Source organism: Haliaeetus leucocephalus, unplaced genomic scaffold (genome assembly GCF_000737465.1).
Source record: "Haliaeetus leucocephalus isolate CR32 unplaced genomic scaffold, Haliaeetus_leucocephalus-4.0 Scaffold848, whole genome shotgun sequence".
NCBI lineage: Eukaryota > Metazoa > Chordata > Aves > Accipitriformes > Accipitridae > Haliaeetus > Haliaeetus leucocephalus.
This window is the reverse complement of record NW_010973284.1, coordinates 225,511-243,626: the sequence shown is the minus strand read 5'-3', so window position 1 is coordinate 243,626 and position 18,116 is coordinate 225,511. Positions and strand designations below refer to the sequence as shown.

General features: G+C 41.9%; 1 protein-coding gene across 1 annotated transcript in view; it reads left to right on the top strand.

Annotated features, from left to right (window-relative positions):
- The first annotated feature begins 339 nt into the window (after window positions 1–339).
- ROR1 (receptor tyrosine kinase-like orphan receptor 1) overlaps window positions 340–18,116 on the top strand; it is a 55,078-nt gene continuing 37,301 nt past the window's right edge. Inside the window, exons 1-3 of the mRNA XM_010582287.1 lie at window positions 340–409; window positions 12,881–13,168; window positions 14,633–14,663. Of these exons, the coding sequence (XP_010580589.1) occupies window positions 367–409; window positions 12,881–13,168; window positions 14,633–14,663 (362 nt within the window). The 5' untranslated portion in view covers window positions 340–366. The remainder of the gene's footprint in view (window positions 410–12,880; window positions 13,169–14,632; window positions 14,664–18,116) is intronic.

Here is an 18,116-nt window from a genome sequence, read left to right as displayed (position 1 = left end):
GAGTCATTCTACCTCTATAAAACTGGTGGAGAGATTTTAAGGTGGGCCAAATACATCTCAAGGATTGGTTGCTTAATTAACACAAGGCCTCACAGTGACAGCATTGCAAAACAAACTCCAGGGCTGGCCCTGTGCCTTTTTCCACTTCGCTGGTTCTGCTACCCATATGTCTCAGCCTGCCAACACAGAGCATCGAGTGCATTTTAATAGCTGCTGTTCTTCAAATAACTTTATTACTGTGACAGCGGCTTTATAAATGCCTTATACTCCTCTGATGATACAGAATCAATATATTAACAGCATCTTTTTTTTTTTTTTTCCTGTTTTTCCCTTCCAGGAGCAAATACATCAGTTGTTGCTGATTTCATGCCTACATCATCATGGAACATCTCAAGTGAATTAGATAAAGGTAAGTGGACAGAAAAAAATAGAAAGATGTGAAATCAGATTTAAATATCTCAATTCTTCTTCTTGACTTGGCCAAATCAGGAAGCAAAGGGGTGAGGGGGCATTTAAGATAAACCTCATATGCCTTGTGATCACTTGACATTTAATTATGTGTGGTTCTGTGATTGCTGGAGAAAGCTGTGTTCGTTTCTTGTACCAGTAAAATGTTCCATGTGGTAAAAATATTTCAAGATGTGAGTTCTGTTAGTTTATGAACTGCTTGACATTTTGTCTGGTGGATCTTAGGATTTGAACTCAAAATTAACAAGCGTCAGGCCCTCAGTTTGCCTCGATGTGTTTTATTATGAAATTTTGAGGCTTTAAATTAGTAGAGGGGGAAAATACATTTGCAGGCGGTAATTATGTGTGATTTGGAGCTCTCTGAAGGGTATATATTGTAAAAGAAGGGATGTATTTCTCATTCCCCTTCATTTTGTAAATTATGCACCACCAATTATTTAAGCCAAATTGTTTAGCTTCCTCTAGCCCTTATTGCAAGGCAGTGGCCTGCAGGTCCTGAGTGAATCTGGTCTTTGAAATGCTTCTAATATAACGTTTATAGCAGAGGATGCTGTTAGCCACGCTAACTGTGCAATTTGTCAACCATTCTTTTCATTTGCTTATAACTTTGCCAACCATTAACTATTTAGACTGAAATTTCCCATAGTGGAGTTCTGCCACAGATGGTTTTTCCAAATGTTTTTGTCTGTATTTTGTTAATGTTTTTTATGAACATGTGTTCATAATGTTTTATGTTTATGCATAAATATGTTTTCTGTGCTTAAGTATGAAGACAATATGTAGTTCAGAGTACTTTAAGGCAAGGTTGACTCTTTCACATCTGCCTTCCCACCAGGGAAGGAGCAGGGCTTTCTGGTAATCCAGGACACATTGGAGAAGACGAAAGTCAAAGAGCTTGCGCTTGCTGGTGGGAAAGGGAGAAAAGCGTGTACTCATTAAGCAGAGAATTCCCAGTTCACAGCAAATTGCTGAAAGAAGGTGTTGACAGAGGGGATGTCTTATCCCACTGCAGTGATGCATCCAGGTGCCCGTGGCAGGTCTGCAGGTCCAGGCTGTGCTCCGGGAACGTCCCGGAACTGCGGAGACGTGAGGGCAGTGGTTCCCCCAGACAGGATGCCTGCATGTTTATTTACTTGTTTGGCAGCTTTGTTTGGTTTTTCAAGAAGTAAGAAATAAATATGTGGCCTAGAAAAACCAAGTTAAGGCCACAAAGCTAAACGCTCGAAAATTAGGAAATGCCAGAGAGAAGGCAATCGGACAGTCTTCATTCAGGCCTCTTACAATATCCTTGGCAAGCAGCCTTTACTAACCTACAGGGTAGATTTTTCTCTAGGAACCCAACCCATGGTCACAGGAGAAGACAGGGTCACACTTTGTTGAGTTTGTGGAAATATTTTTTGTAAATGATCATCAGTGATATATTCTTTGTTCTCTCCACTGTGACCCCAAGGGTTCAACTGATAAAGCACCCATACATTGCTATATATTGCACAGAAAGCTATATACCTCCAACCAAATCATAGATAGAGGGGAAGTTACACAAGAGATATTGAAGATAATGTAATTTTACAGTAAATTGCATCTGATCTGTGCTGAAAAATAGCCCCCAATAGCTTCTTTTTGTTATTCCTAATGGGAGGTTTTGTGTAGACTGGTTTCTTATGATCAGGGTGATTTTTAACCCATATTTTGGTTAAGCTTTCTCTCAGCTGGTAGTTCAAATGCTCCTTTTTTTCAGTAGCGTGTGCCCTAGGTGGGCACTCTCCAAAACCTTGGTTTGACTGACGTAGGTAGGAAACAGAGAAAGGTGCCTGGTGGCAGCACGGACTGCCTGCCTCCTTTGTCATGTGTTTTCTTCCAAACACTCTCCATGCCGGGTTGTATCAGCCAGGGTGGGACATCCAAACCCAGTGTGCTGGCTCTGTCGGAAAGCAGCAGCTCCAGGGCTGGCAGAGGTAAAACTTGGGGCGACTGCCGCTGTCCTGGATGTTGAGCCATCTTGTTGCTGGAAGCAAAGCTTACACTTTCTGTGCCAGCACCGAGCCTGGCCTCTACGTTAGTAATTAAACCATTTTCCGCGTTACTTCCATGGCACCTGCTCCTGAGCTGTATTGTCAGAAACAGGTAAAATGAAGTTACAGGCTTCTAATCCACCTGGAATGTGGCAATTACCACTCATTGGGCTGAATCCTGCATTCCTGGGGGATTACCGGCCCCTTTGCTCGAGCTGATTAGCATTTAGACTGCTGTAAGCTTACACACCTAAACACGGATTTACATATGTGATTAAAATGCATTTGCTGCCTAAAAAGCTTAGTCAGAGGGGTGGATTCTCCCAGTGTGCCCACAAGCAAAGTAAAGTGCACATGTTTTGTCTTGTCTAAGAGAGAAGCAGGGTCTTTAATGTGGGAGCTGCTGGTTCTACTAAAAGTCTTTGAAACTCTCGCTTGTATAAAGCCAAATACGCTGCAGCGATGCTGACTTGGTGAGTTGAAACCTCAGAGGAGAAAATTAGGTGTGCACTTAGTTTCCATTTCTTTTGCAAACAAGCATCTCAAGAAATCAACATCCACTTGTCTTTGCTGCAGTCAGTCATGAGGTCACGCAGGCGTCCCAGTAAACTCATTTTAAAGCCTATTAAGTTCACCACATGAAAGTGGTTTCTAGCCAAATTTCCCAATTAAATGGCTGTCTGCATTAAGTGGCTCTAACTCTACCTGCTGCCTTTTGGAAATGAGCATGTCTTCCTCAAATACGTCTCCTGTGTTTGGAAAGGAGGAATAGCTCGTAGTCTTGCTAAACAATATTCAGCATTTTGAAGTAATTACTTAATATGGTGCTTTCCCTAGCTCGGTGAGTTCTGCAGTGATTATCTTACAACTGAGCCCTATTCAGGTTTCAATTTCTATTAAATAAGCTAAATCGACAGCATTAAACAGTTGCCTGTTTATTCTTTTTAACAGGAAATGAATTTAAAAGAGATGCAGCCACCCGTGAAGAGCTGTTGAAAGCAACGATTGATGGGAGGGAGGAGGTGGTTTCTCACCAAAACCTTAAAAAAACAAACAAACTGTGCATAAAAAATAAAAAATAATCACTTTTAAACAGGGGAAATTTAGCTATGAGCATTTCTCTCCCTTTTCCGACTGGTAAATCATGGCATGCAGAGGGAATGCCACAAGGGAAAAAGAGAAATGAAAATGTGATCAAATAAATATTTAATTATATAAGGAGAAATAAGTGAACTTCAGGGAAAAAAGGGGGCTCTGGCGATAGGAAAAGGCCCATCTCCGCGGGTCAGTGGCAGGATGCGAAGCCTTTCATCCCCAAGTTGCTGGTTGAGATTTCCCTCAGGCTGGGGGAGCCCGGAGCTGCCAAGCGGGTGGGAGATGTCCAGCGGGGACCACAGCTCAGCGCTTCGCGAGGCTCGGAGAAGTCCCCCTCTGCGTGTGCTTCTACATGGCCCTGTTGCACCAGGCTTTGTAACCACTCCTGACACTTGCCACGGCATGGCCGTTCACTTTTGGTCGCTTAAAGCAATTTCCTTATTCAGAAATTGTTTGACATTGGCTGTGGCAATAGGTGGTATCTGAGGCAAAACAAAAAGGCCAGATGAAGTGGGGAGTAAGTGGAATTCACGAGGATGCTCTGCCCTGGTGCTGACTTTTAGGGTCCATGCTCTGTTCTTTAATGCGGCTCTTTTGGGGGGTGCCAGCAGGTGAGGGAGCAAGACAGGCGGCCCTGAGCATTTTTTAATCTTTATTTCTTCTGTTGTTTAAGGCACTCTGGTTTCTCATGTCTCCTGCCTGTGCATTGCCTTCCCTTTCTCCCCTTTCACCAGGGGAAGAGCTCCTGCTCCAGCTCTTTGTTTGAGAAAGCTTCCAATTTACCTTGAATTCTTCTTTTCCCTGATCCTTATTTAAAACAGTGAAGAGCCCTTCATTCAGCTGCTTTTCTTCCACAAAAACGATTGTGGAAGGGTAGGCTTTTCCTTCTGTCAGACGTTGGTTTATTTACAAAGAAATAGATAGGCCTGAACTTGAATGAGAGCCTATTTACATCTGATACAGTAGAGGAATTGCTTGGGAACTCTTCATCCTTAGGCAAAGATAATATTGGAGTCTTTGCCAAGAAAGAGTCAGCTCTGAAATATTATTTTCTTTTAACTGTGAGCAGGATTCAACTTCAGTGGACGTTCACTCTACAGGACTGATAAGAGAACGATGCCGTCACTGCAGCTTCGCGTGATTGCATCCTCCCGGTCCCCTCATGCCCACCTGCGGCCTCCCCAGGAGCCCGTTTCGCCGTGGCAGCTCCCTGACCATGAACAGGGATGCGTCCTGGCCACAGTTGAGCCAGAGCTGAGGACACTGGTGCTGGAGTGCAGCATGTTATCTCATTGCCAGTACCTCCTCTTCCCAGGAGCTCTTCCCTTGGTCCTTCAGTTTCCAAAGAAAACCTATTAGTGTGAGTTTTTGCAGATACTGCCTTTTTTCCTTTCCCTTTTCATGGCTTATCTGCTTTGGCAAGGAAATATAAAACATTAGAATGAGTCAGGTCTTGGGAACCTTTTTCATTTCCAGACGTCCATGGTCCCAAGCCCGGGCTTTGAGCTCCCCACTGCTCACAGCCTCTCTGTGTGGCATAGACCTTGTGGTCACTGCTGCAGCAGCACTTGGCAGTCTCGTGGTGCTCCAGGTGTTATATGGAAAGCAAACATTCTGCAGACAGCTTGGCAGCAAGAGTCAAGATTTTACAAAATGCACCCCAAGTCACTCAGTGGTTTAAGGTTAAGCTGGGATTTATCCTTAAGTATTCAAAGGCATATCAATACAAGGATCACCTATAGCAAGCCTGGGAAGGTCTGGGGATCCAGAGCAGAAAATTACTGGGGAAGGCCAAAACAGAGGATGGGAGAACTGCAGTATTTGCTCCACTACCCTGTGCGTGGGACTGCGTGTCATTAATTTCTTGGAGATCCTTGTGTGGGCAGAGCATCCTCTGGCGGGGTGGGTTGCACGGCAGCTACAGTGCAAGAGGAGGCCACGGAGCACAGAAGGGGCTGCAGGACATCCCGGTGGGTACACACTGCTGGTGGACCCTTTGGGTCTGGAGGCTTCCCGAGGGGAAAAGCAAGCCTTGTTGTCCTTATTGATGAATCCAGGCTAAAGTTGTCACCTTGACAAGTCTTTCCAGGCAGGGAGATGACCTGGCTATGAGTTCTTACAGGGAAAATCTTTCTGATGTCCCAGGGAGAATTTGACTCCTAGGCAAACTACATCTTAAAAAACATAAACAAAACCAAACGTGGAGAAAACCAAGTGGATTGAGGCCTCCTAACTTCAGCCCCAGTTCTTTAGAGATTTCCAGATTTTCTTTTGAAATCACTGGATGTGAATTTGATACACGTGGTGAAAGGGGAAGAATTACAGCTTTCACATTCATGCACAATTTACCTTTTTATTTTCCTTTATTATCTGGGGGATATTTGGTAAATCAAGCTCCCCTGATGGGGCTCAGGATTCTGATTCTATTTGTGGGGTCCTGTTAGTAGCGAGGCAGTAAATTACTGCTACTTTGTTTGAAAATTTTTTTAGCCACAGTACATTAGCTCCTTTTGTTTGCTTTTCCACTGACAGAGTGTACGTTTTTATTTGAGAATTTGTGTTTCTTGAATGTTTCATTTATAAATAATACAGGGTGTGAAATTTGAAGGTCACAGAACACAACTTGAAAAAGAAACCACCCTGAGTAACGTTGGGCATTCATGGCAAAAATCTTTCAGAAAATGCTTCGCTTACATTGGATTTTTTTGTATAACCCCACTGTGCGCAGCAAATATCTGACCATTATACATAAGGTAACTATATATAATAACCTTTTCCTGGCTCATCCAGCTATCTTTGTTTATTTGAAAGATTGATAGATCAGAGGGTCAGGGGACGTGTTTTATTGTAAGTTTCTGTTCCAAATTTCCTGACATTTTTGGTTTAAAAAAAAACCTAAACCTTTAAAAGGCACAGAAAGGGCTAATAAGAACCAGATCCTAAAGTGATGCTATGTCAAAATGTCAAAAATAACAGCTTTTCTTTGACTCTACAGCATTAATCTTAAGGCACATACCTTTCTATACACCCTTCCTTTAATAGCTTGAGTTTTGTACATGGCTCTTTACTGCAGAGCCGCTTCTAAAGTGACAACAAAATCCCTTGATGGTTTTCAGTAGTTGGGTTTATAGCTGGATGTGGACATTTGTTTACCTATTCCAAATCACTTTTTTTGTGATAAAGTTTAGAGGCTACCTACTTGTGCTATAAAATGGGTTCCTGAGTAAAGAAAAGCTTCATTTCCCCTTGCCAGATTATAGCGTCAAAGCTATCACCAAGACATCTGTCCTTAAACCTGAAAGTTGACTCATAAAATGAGAGGCAGATGCGAACTGTCAAATGCATATTAAGAATTCACACAGGCATGGAGGGCAGTGAGTTGTCCAATTCCTATCCAAAAGCAGTGGGATTCAGCTGCTCAGCCCCAGATAATTTTTTGGAAGTCCGCTGGCATCCGTGCTCTGGTTTCCCTTCAAAGCCCTCCCTCCCCTATGGCCCAGGGCAATCTCTAAGCTGCTAATTATTAGAGAGTAGCAATTAATTCTGAGAATCCCAAATACAGACAATGTCCCACATGGACATCTGAAAAGCCGTAAAGCTTCAGGCAGTGGTCAGCCTGTTTCAGTTCAGTAAATTATCCTTGGGTGGCACTAAACCCTTTACATAGTGTCGGGGAAGAGAAAGCCCAACACACAGCTGCACCGTGTATCCTAAACTGAGTCTTGCACATACACATTGCTGAAGGAACTCGTTTGAAAATAAGCTGGACAAGCAAAGGCAGTAGAGTATTTCCTTTTGTCCCAAGACAGTTGACATTGAATATTTCCACTTGATTGCCTGGACTTATTTAACTCTGATATTCTTCATATGGGTTGCCAAATCACGGGCTGAGTGCGGTATCCCTTTCCTCCCACTGTCATTCCTCTACTTTTATTCATTTAAAATAAGTGAAATTCCAGCCGGGAGTCTTCCTTTTGCGCTTTTTAATAACAAGGGTGTGTTGGTCAGACCCACAGATCGGACCTGCCAGGAGTTGTCTTCTTTTGTGAGTTATGGGCAGATCAAGCAATCAATGGTTAATCCTTTTTCCAACTGAGAAGCATGTGCTCTGTCTACGGCCACACTTCTGTCAGAAATCCTGCTGGTTCCTTCTTTGGCTTAAAACTCACGTCAGTTGAACATACGGAACAACCAGCAAACCCCTCCAGCGTCTTCAGGCTGGGTGGGCTCTGCGTTGTTGACTTTCTCCAAAGAGATCAATTCCATATAGAAAATTTCCAAAGGTCTGAGCTCAATGGTGGTACTGATACCTGTGAGTATGGGGCACGTCCAAGTGTAGCATCAGCCTGGACTAATGAGGATAATCGAAAGCTCTGAATGAATGAAAATGCTTCTTTCCAGACTAGTATGTTAAATCAGACAGACTGCGTCAGACCCTCTGATGTGCCTGACAGGCTCTTTCCCTTTAGACAAAGGTTATCAACTCTTCAAGTTACCAATCACTAAATGTTTCTGTCTTGCAGTCACTGACTGAGACACTTTTTGCATTTCTTCTTGCCAATGTATGTTATGACAGAGAACTGGTGAGCTGCTAAACCTTTTGGTGCAAAAAGATAAATGCAATAAGCAGTCTGTAAGACTGGTCTCCCAGCTGCCTGACTCCAGCCGGGTCAGGTGGTTGCTTTATGTGCTGCAATGCAGATTTGAACTTTCAAATCCAGAATTAAAATTATTCTCTAGTCCAGCAGCTGGAAATGGTGTCCCCACAGCTGTAGGTTTGCTTGAGAAAAGGTTTGGAGATGTTCCCTTCCAGAGCAGTGTGTTGTTACACATCTATAATGGGAAGTAACTTGGTACACCGGCCTCTCTGTTGCACCTGGATTAAAGCTGTTTTCAGGCTTGCGACAGCTTGAATGGAGACTTTAATTTTAGTTTTTCTTTGAATATTCTGAAAGATCAGAAGGGCATAAAGGAAAGGATAAATGAAACAATTCGTCTCATAAAATGAACATTTCAGGGTCTAATCCTGCATCCCCATCGTGCTTTAAACACCTAGTGAAATCAGAAACACACAGCGCACACAGTGCTTGGGGGGGGGGAAAGGTCTCACTGTGGCCAGCAAAATCCTCCTCCAAGCAAAGAGGGTGTTACTGCTCTAAGATGTGTCTTTGGTAATTTAAGATAGAGTAACCATGTGGTCACAGAGGAGATTAACATTCCTTGGCCAGAAAGGACGAGCTCTTATTTTGAAAGCCACCTGGGTTCCACTTAAAAGTAGTAGAATACTTCAGGATTTATTACGACCGGGCAGACTCCTATTTAACAATGTCAAGACAGAGCTGTGGAAACACACACACTTTTCTTCTTTTGAGACACGCAACACACTGCATTTTGTCCTTGCACAGCTGTTGCTATTCTGTAACATCAAACCAGCAAAAAGCTTGGCCATGAAGGATACCTAATATTTGGATTTTATATGCAGTGTCTCCAATTTATGCGCTTAGAATCATGAAGATGACTTATGATGTGTTGTGTTTGCATTGGCAACGGCTCAAAACCAGAAATATATTTCAGGCTTGGCTTTCCAGATATTATCTCAAGTCATTTAAAAGTTCATTATAGGGCACCCGCTAGTGCTGCTATAGTAAAGGGGCTGTCAGCATTTTTCAAGGGTTTATAACTCAGCCATTAAAAAAAAAAATCTCTGTGGGCTGAAACTTGGCATTCAGGGTCTAGACCCAGCAGTAAATTGTTTTTACAAATTAAAAAAAAATCGGTTTGACTATTATTAAATTATAGGTGGGCTAAATTTTATTTAGAACTTTTTCAGGCTATTCTCCCATAGTTCTGTAAATTAAAATGTTTCCAAAATGTTTTTATAGAGTGCTACTCTAAAATATGGACCAGCTTTTGTTATGTTCTTGAAACCCTGAGATTTAACTTAAAATATAACAACAGTGCTTACCCCAGCATAGCACTTTTCACCTTCAAAGTGCTTTACGAGCATTATCTCATTAATGTACATAGCAGCCTCCCCATGATGTAAGAGGGATTATTATCCTCACTTTATAGCTGGATAGATTGAGCCAAAAGGTTTAAGGCTGTTTTTAAAAGGACTTAGTTGCACAAATCCCATGTGAGCTTTTGATTGGCTTTGGGTGTCTACTTCCCTTTGGCTCTTCTAAAAATCACAACTGAAGTGATTCACCCAAGACTACTCAGAGCCAGGATTAAAACTCAGAATTTCCAATGGCCAGTGCCACTAGACTGTTTAATTCTAAGAAGCGCAGTAATTATTTTGTATATAAGAACCACCGTGTTTCTAAGAAATTATTCTTTAGGTCAGAGGGAGTCAACTCTGGGCATCTGGGGAGCTCGCTGATGGCAGGGAGGCTGTCAAATGAAACATGGTAAAATACGGCGTGTTGTGAGACCATGGCCATGCGACACAGGGTCTTCATCGTGTGTGTAAGCAGCAGGCTCATGCCCGTTTCATCGGCCCTGTTTGCCTCCTGCTGAAAGCACAAAAGGAGGTTTTACTCCCGTTTTTCTTGGCCTTTGGTCCCAGAAGGAGGAGATGTTAATGCTGATGGCACCAGAAAGTGGCTGACAGAAACCTGGTCACAGGCAGGAACTATTTTATATGTTCTTTGCATAGTTGTTCTTAAAGGGAGAGGATGGTGGCAGTAGCTTTGGAGATTTGATGGGCTTGGTAGGTGAGAGTTAGACACAAGTATTAAAAGTAAAATTGGGCTTCTCTTTGGCTGCTCCATGCTGGGCAAGGACAGCAATAGATGGCTTTTGTGCATGCCAGGCAAGGAATGCTCATAATTTTTATGCCTCAGTAACAGTCCAAGGTTTTTTGGAAGCACTGTTAGACATTAATCTCATTTTCAATTACAGAACTGCTTTGTCTGTGAGAAATGTCTTCTCATGAATGAAGCTTGCATTTGCTTGAAACCTGCCCTGTTTAAATCTCATCTCAGGTGATCTGCTTGATCTGATTTATGATTTGGATGCAAAATTCATGGATTTGAGGACTAAGCTAAGCTGAGTTTACCAGATACATTTTGCTTTAGTGTTTTTTAGTAGTTCGTGAAGGAAGGTGGAGAACACTTAGAGGAGTCGGAAGTGCCTGGTGCTGAGCGGCTATTTCTGTTTGTACCAATAGACAAGTTGCACCATAGCTCTTGCATTACAGCCATACTTTTTCACTGACTTACTGTTGCTAGTGATACTTTAAAATCCTTCTCCAGCCTTTGGAAACCTGCCCTACATCCTTACTCCTTTATTTGCCACTGCTGTATACCATAGGACCTTTAAAATATTTTATTTACTGTGGTATTTGTCAGCAAGACCATCACAGGACTGAGGCCATTCTGTTTTCTGACTGTGTTATACTGTAGATGTCTGAAACAGTCTTTGAAATGTTATCAGGAATTATATAACTGACTGTGGTATAGAAATGTTACATTGGATAATTAAATGCGGTTATCCAGTTCCATGCTATTAGTGCCATTTTATTAAACCCAGATTGTGGAGAGAACCCAAGAATACATGTGCTGACTTAGATTATGCTTCCCAGAGAGGTTATTAAGATAGCAAGTCAGAAACGTTTCTAGTCTTGCAATGAAGCATGCAGAAATGGTTCTGGAGAGCTGAAAGGCCAGTCTGACACCCTGGCACCGGACCCTGTTGTCTGCCTTCACCAAAGGCTGGGATCTCTGCCCTTTTTACCCCATACTTAGATCTCCTAACTAATTAAATCCATGGGAGCATAGGTAACAGTCCTGTTTTGCACAGTTTCATACCTGCACGTTAAAAGGCTACTTGATCAGTGAAAAAAAAAATGTGTATGGGCAGTGCCTTTGTGCTGAACGTTAATCCTAATGGCTCCTCAAGACCAAATGAGAACAGGGACGCCTTGTATAAAGTGCCATGCAAATACAGGGTAGGAGCTTACGTGTTAAACAGGTTAAATACAAAGGAAAGAGATATTGATATACTCAGAACGTAATGAATGGAGTAGATAGTGAAGACATGATTAAAGTAAATAATTAGGGAGGTGAATTAGTTAGGCAAGTTAGGTGGCTAAGCTGGTTTTATACGTGCTAGAGATTTTTTTCATACTATTAGGCAGGCTTATTGCTGGAGTTAACAGTAGGTGTACCTGAGAACAGTGGAGCATAAGCAGCATAGCACAAGTTTACGTACCGATAGGCTTTTCTTGACCTCCCGGGTTGACTCGGAGAGCGCAGGAGCAGAGTACAGCCTCTGGAGTTCTCATTCCTTGGCTGCCCTGCTGAGACAGCCAGCAGATGATAATGGGGTTTGGCCAGTAATGACCACTGTTAGATTTGAACCTGTGACACGGAGATGAAAGCCTGCGTATTCCATTCCCCGTACCCAATCCATCTCGCTCTCTGCTTTTAAAGGATTTAATTAAATGTTGAATACAGTTAACTAGAAATAGTCCCCTTCCTGAACGATGCAGAATGAAATAGCACTTGACAGGAGAAGGCAGTGCTCAAGAATGGATTAGAAGAGATTAATTTTGCTAAATTTTGATTTAACATTCTCTATCTTAACAAAAGAATTCTTGAGCTTCTGCTTGCACCTATCATGAGACCTATTTCAGATAAACTTCAGTCCTCTTAGCAAGGGAAATACTGAGTGAGAAAAAAGTCTCCATCTCCTAGATATGATCCTTACTCCTCATCTATGCAGTTAGTGCTTACAAAATCCTTGACAACATACTCTCTACACTGCTCTGCAAATCAATTAAAAATGGCTCTAAAATCTTCACTTCCGAGTGATTCATTTCATATATTCCTATATTCTGTGGGTCCTAACATGAGCAGGGACAGCTCTGCACGGGCATCAAAATGAGCAGCTAGGTTTCTGATATATGTTTTTCATGTTTATTGGTTAGCAAAAATGAAAAAATAAAAGAAAAAAAGAAAAGCAATGTTACCTTCTTTTTCTGTGTTGAATGAAGCCAAATAAGATGAAGCTGAGAAAGTAGAGAGAGTCTGTGGGTGTATGAAGGAAGAGAAGTTTTCAAGAAATACAGCATTGCTATAGTGCAATGGAAATTCCAAAATTTCTTCCTTTTATTACCATGCAAAACTATATGAGACATATTGCATGCCCTGAAACATCAATTAACAAGTATTATCATTTTCTACTAAACCTGATAGCCACTTCCTTTGTTTCCCTTTCAAAGACAAGCATGAGCTCTCTTTAAAATGACATTTCCTGAGCTGGAGTTCCTTATTCACCCTTTTTTTCTTTTTACGTGACAGATTACTTCTTGACACTTGATGAACCTATGAATAACATAACTACCACCCTTGGCCAGACTGCAGAGCTGCACTGTAAAGTCTCTGGCAATCCTCCTCCGACGGTCCGTTGGCTGAAAAACGACGCACCAGTTGTCCAAGAACCCCGGAGGATCTCCTTCCGTGCCACAAGCTATGGGTCTCGACTGCGAATAAGGAACCTTGACACTACAGATACCGGCTACTTCCAGTGCGTTGCGACTAACGGCAGAAAGACTGTTTCTACAACCGGTGTGCTGTTTGTAAAATTTGGTAAGTTTTTTCCTTTTAAGCTGTTCAAACTGTTACTTAGAAAAACAACTCTGGAGAAAGGCGTGTTTATCCACTGAAAATGAACGCACTGATGTAGTAGTATCAGCCGGTCTGATTCAGCCTATTTCTGGGAGCATTTCTGGGATGCCAGTTTATCCTCCCTGCCTGTTTGCCCTTCGCTCAGCTGAGACACCCGTGTTGCCAGCTGTAACGGTGGCTTTTACTATATAAAAGCCTACTGGAAGCAGGACTGAAACACAGGGGTCACTAAATGGCAATGTTCATTAATATGCTACTTGAGTGGATTCAGTCCAGAGGAGTAAAAATATTTTATTCTCAAGTGCCTGAGTGACCTTCTTTGTCTCTAGTAAGTGAGAAATTTCAGCTTGCAGTGTAGATTGGGGGCATGTTGGTGATATATATGTATACCTGTCAGGTAAAATAAGCACTTTTTCTTCAAAGTTTCTATTGAGATAATTGCCTTCAAAGCTGATCTTACGACTGAGAAGATTCCAAACAAGAAACAGGTTTTGTGTGTCTTCTCTTCCACCTCCATACTCAGAGGGAAATAATTCACTGAGATGAAGATATTTGCAAAGTCCTAGTTAATCCTCTTAGGAACTGGACAAATAACACACAATGAGTGATGTATGTGATGAGTTTCATAGTCTTTTTTCATAAATCTCCTACTTTTTCTAAATTCTAATATGAAATTAATCATTAGGTGTTCTCATAAGGCAGTTGTCTTTTACCTTGTATCTGAAATTTAGGAGATTTTCATCTGAAAGACGATACTTTTGTAGAAGCCTTTGTAGAAAACGGAGAGTATTTTTCTTTTTTCTGACTGGAGCAATATTAAATCTCACAATTTGGTTTCTAGAGCAAATACTCGTTAGTATGAACTTCCCTGAGATCTGCTGCAGCCGAGTCTTCAGTCTGCGCTGTGCCGGTGAACATGCGCTCGCGCCCACTCAGCCCTTCCAGTAGTTGCCAAAATGCAAGCACCGAGGGCAGTAACAGCGAAACCCTCTCAGCCAAACCCCGCTGAGGTCACAGCGAATTTGATCAATGCATCTGAATCAGGCCTAGGTTGAATTCCCTGACAAATAATGAAGATGGATAGGGGGAAATGATGCTGTTTTCTCCCAGTTGTAGTTACAACTCCTGTACAAGCCTCCTGTGGTTTGCTGTGACCTTTTCCATGATGGCCCAAGACACAGTGGAAATGCAGAATGAGTGCCTCACCTGTTCATTGTCCTCATCTACGGCATTTTGCAGACAATCACTGCTACAGGATACGGTCTTGTCTTCGGTACAGAGAAACTGCAACTTGTCTGTTAAACTACATAAACCACATCCAACATGACAGACTGTTACTTTTATCTTTTAAAAGGTTTTCAAAAGCTTCCTGCTTGCTACCTCACCATAACTCATCACGCTGTTTTTCTTCTGTCACTTTTCCAGGTCCCCCGCCAACAGCAAGTCCAGGATCATCGTAAGTTGTTTCATGTCTGTTATGTCGATTCATTAATCTTACATTTCAGCAGTCAGAAGTTCATTTTTCATTTCGTGTGACAGGAGCACTTTTACATTCCACTTTAAGTCAGATAGTATGGTAATTTATTATAACTGAATTAGCTGTCTTGTAGATATATTTTCATGTTATCATGTCAACTCCTATTTCTTACCCTAGACTTCTTAATTTCCAATATTATTACCTTTAGATCCTCTGGTGCCTTCAGTCTTTGAACTGATTTCAGTGTACCTACAGGTATGAGTAGAAACTGATCTTCGTACATGTCGCGGCCCAATCTGTAAAAATATTTATCACTCTAAGTAGATTTTACTACCTAGGGGCTTCTTACTGAATTTAAGGGGACTGATGGTCGTAAACTGTATCTGCATCTATCTGTACCTGTATTAGTAAACTGTCTTAAAACTGAGTTTGTAAAGATCGAGTACGTGGGTGGGGGTAGTAGCTGTTTTTACAACAGCTCCCTGTATCCTGGAGCTCGGGTTTGGTTCCTGCTGCAGGGTCCAAGCTGCTGGGTCTGAGCAGTAGCTACGTTGTTGTATCTTGCAGTGGAGTTTCTGTCTTTGGTAGCTTTTGAGAATGTACATTTATGTTCCTCTCTAGTTTCAAGATACGTGATCAAACTTGCTCACCTTTTATAGTCCCTTATTGTTTTAAAGTGTGATCTTCAACTCTTCTGAAGTTTGAAATTAATTTTGTGATAGAGTGTCCAGCTTGTTCACATCTTATGTGCATGGTACAATCCTGAAAACCTGCCTCTCCTGGTGAGGGAAGCTGCACCATTAGAAAAGAAATACAGTACCAACTAAAGCATAAAATGAAACTATTAATAGAATTACAAGGGATGCAGAAGCTTGGGGATGTGAATGTTCCTCACTGTCCTTATAGAAGATTGTTCACAAAGTATTGCAGAGGATATAAATTAGGGAAGGCATCTGACCACAAAAGGACATGCTAGGATGCCCTCTAATGGAACATCATAAAATGTGTTTTTGTCTTCCCTGTTGAAGGTACCTGACATGAAGTTACTGAGTTTGTTTTTGGAAGGGGAACTCTGCTTGGACTTAGGCTCCGTTTTGTGATTGCGGTGTTCTGGGGAGGAAAGCTTCATGGTGCTGTGGGAAGTGGGGGCTGTTGTGCTCTTTAGCAGTTTGGAGACTTAATTAACGAGTTGAGAAGATGTGTATTTTGTGTCTGCTTCCACCTAGTTTGGGGTTTCTGAAATTTGTAAGGTTAAGCGACATGTCCTTGGTGGTCAGAAACCCACGGGAGAGCAGTGTAAGCACAGAAAGCAGAGAGCTGTACTGGAATTTCACTGTCTAGGGCATTCAGGATTGCCTCACTTTTTTAAAACAAAATAGATTTGGGAACCTCTTCCCCATTTTTCTTTCTGGCAGGGTTTTGGGGGTTTTTTGCCCCCCTGCAAAAAAAAAAAGACCACAACTTAACTAGCTAAAAGCCTCGCCCAGTTATGGAGAAGTAACAGTAAATGGTCCCTCTAATACAGTGAGTGTTGGGCTGAGCTCTAAGGTAATGTCTACACAGCGTCATCCAGACCATGAGAAAAAAACAAACTAGTGTCATGAGTGCTAGTCTGGAGACTAGGAGTATTACACGCTGCCTGAACTAAGCACCCTTCTTCTAGCTTAACATGGCCCTGTCTTATTCTGCATGCAAAGCCCATATATCCAGGGAACAAACAACCACTATTTTCTGTATGCACCATATCAAACATTAAATAGGCTTTAAAGTAACTTTGTCTGAGATTTTCATTTTGTTTTCAGCATTCTCCACCCATTGGTATACATGTGTACAAACACAAAGAATGTGAAAAGGTAAAAAAAAAGTGAGACATCCTCTTTAATAGTCCTCTATAATAGTTGACTTTATCATTGTGCCTTATGATTTTGTAACCAAACAAGATATTTAATCACTTCATTATCCTGGGAGGTTGTGGGCTCTGTCTACTAAGAGGTCACATTGTACTAAACATTAGAGAGAAACATATTGAAAGAAATGTGCAGAGGGATCTCTGTTTTACTGAATGGAGAACGTTTACATTGCTGTAGGAGCTAACCAGATTTAATCTGTGAAATGAGAGAATCAGGAAGGAGCTTATGACAAAGAAATGCTAAACTTGGAACTCGTACTAAATGAGAGTAAAGAAGAGGTCACTGTACGTCATCTTGAACCTAGTTTATATCTGCTGCCAGTGGCGTGAGTGCAAGAGCCTTACGGATAGCAGGAGCGGGTTAGGTCCAGCTGTGTGAAGCAAAATTGCAAAGAGAAATTGCATGTTGTGGAATGCAGGAGGGAAATTGCCTCAAAATCTGTTCCTTGCTGTTTGCTGTTCTTTCCGTGCAAACAATATCTTGAGTATTGTATAGCCCACTCATGCATAGCCTTCTCCCTGTACAAGTTGGCAAACAAATTTGTAGCTACGAAATGACTGAAAATTTGGTGGAAGTGCCTGTGGTAAGAGTGAGCCCACATTATGTAGGTAAGTGTCACAAAAAAGTGTTTGAAGGACTACTGGCTAAAGGCAGCAGTACTCTTCAGCACAGGGGAACAGAGCATTTTGTACAGCTCTGCTAAATTTTCTTGTCTGAAAAATTTATTTAAGTTTTTCTAGAGATTAAAACATAATTTTTCTGATATTTTGATTGCAAATTTCTTCAAATATGAAGATAAGTTGGAGCTTGCTCCCTGTGAGACCCTTGGAATGCATCAGCCCTCAGACTGTTGTGTTGTTTCATAGTCTCGATGCCATTTTAGGACTCCTCATTGCTATTAGATGGGCAATAAGTATAGTCATGAGATCTGTGAAAACCAACCCCATCTATGCCAGCCTCAATTTTCAAGTTCTAGGTTGATAGACATACTACATGGTTGACCTCCCTCCCCATCACTGAAGACTCATGGAAGTCCTATGGGTCTAACACTTTCTTCAGGAACAGTCCTGGAAGCTGGGTCATAAAATATCTTCCTGCCATTTTTCCAAAAGTTAGGGCATTGATCTGGGCGCTTTGGCTAAACTGGCTCTGGGTCTGTGGGTTCAGCTGATTTTGGTTCCCCAAAATACCTTCACGGGAACCTATGGCTCTCTTCCCTTGCTGTGCAGGCTGACCGCTGGTGTTGCTCTGAGCAAATGGACACTCGCCATACCTCATCATAGGGACATATCATATTATTTTACAGTGGTTAAATGAAGGCTAAATGTGGAAAGCACTTTGAAGGATGTTGTGGAAATGAAAACTTGTACTTGGATAGTGTTTGACCTTATCAGCATGAGTTTCTTCTCATATGATAAGGCAATGAACAAAATTGATGGCAAGTAGCAGCCTTGTGCAGTGGGTATGTTTTTCCCATGTTGTCTTTATCAATCTACCATGAGTGGAAGGTTCTGTTCATTTA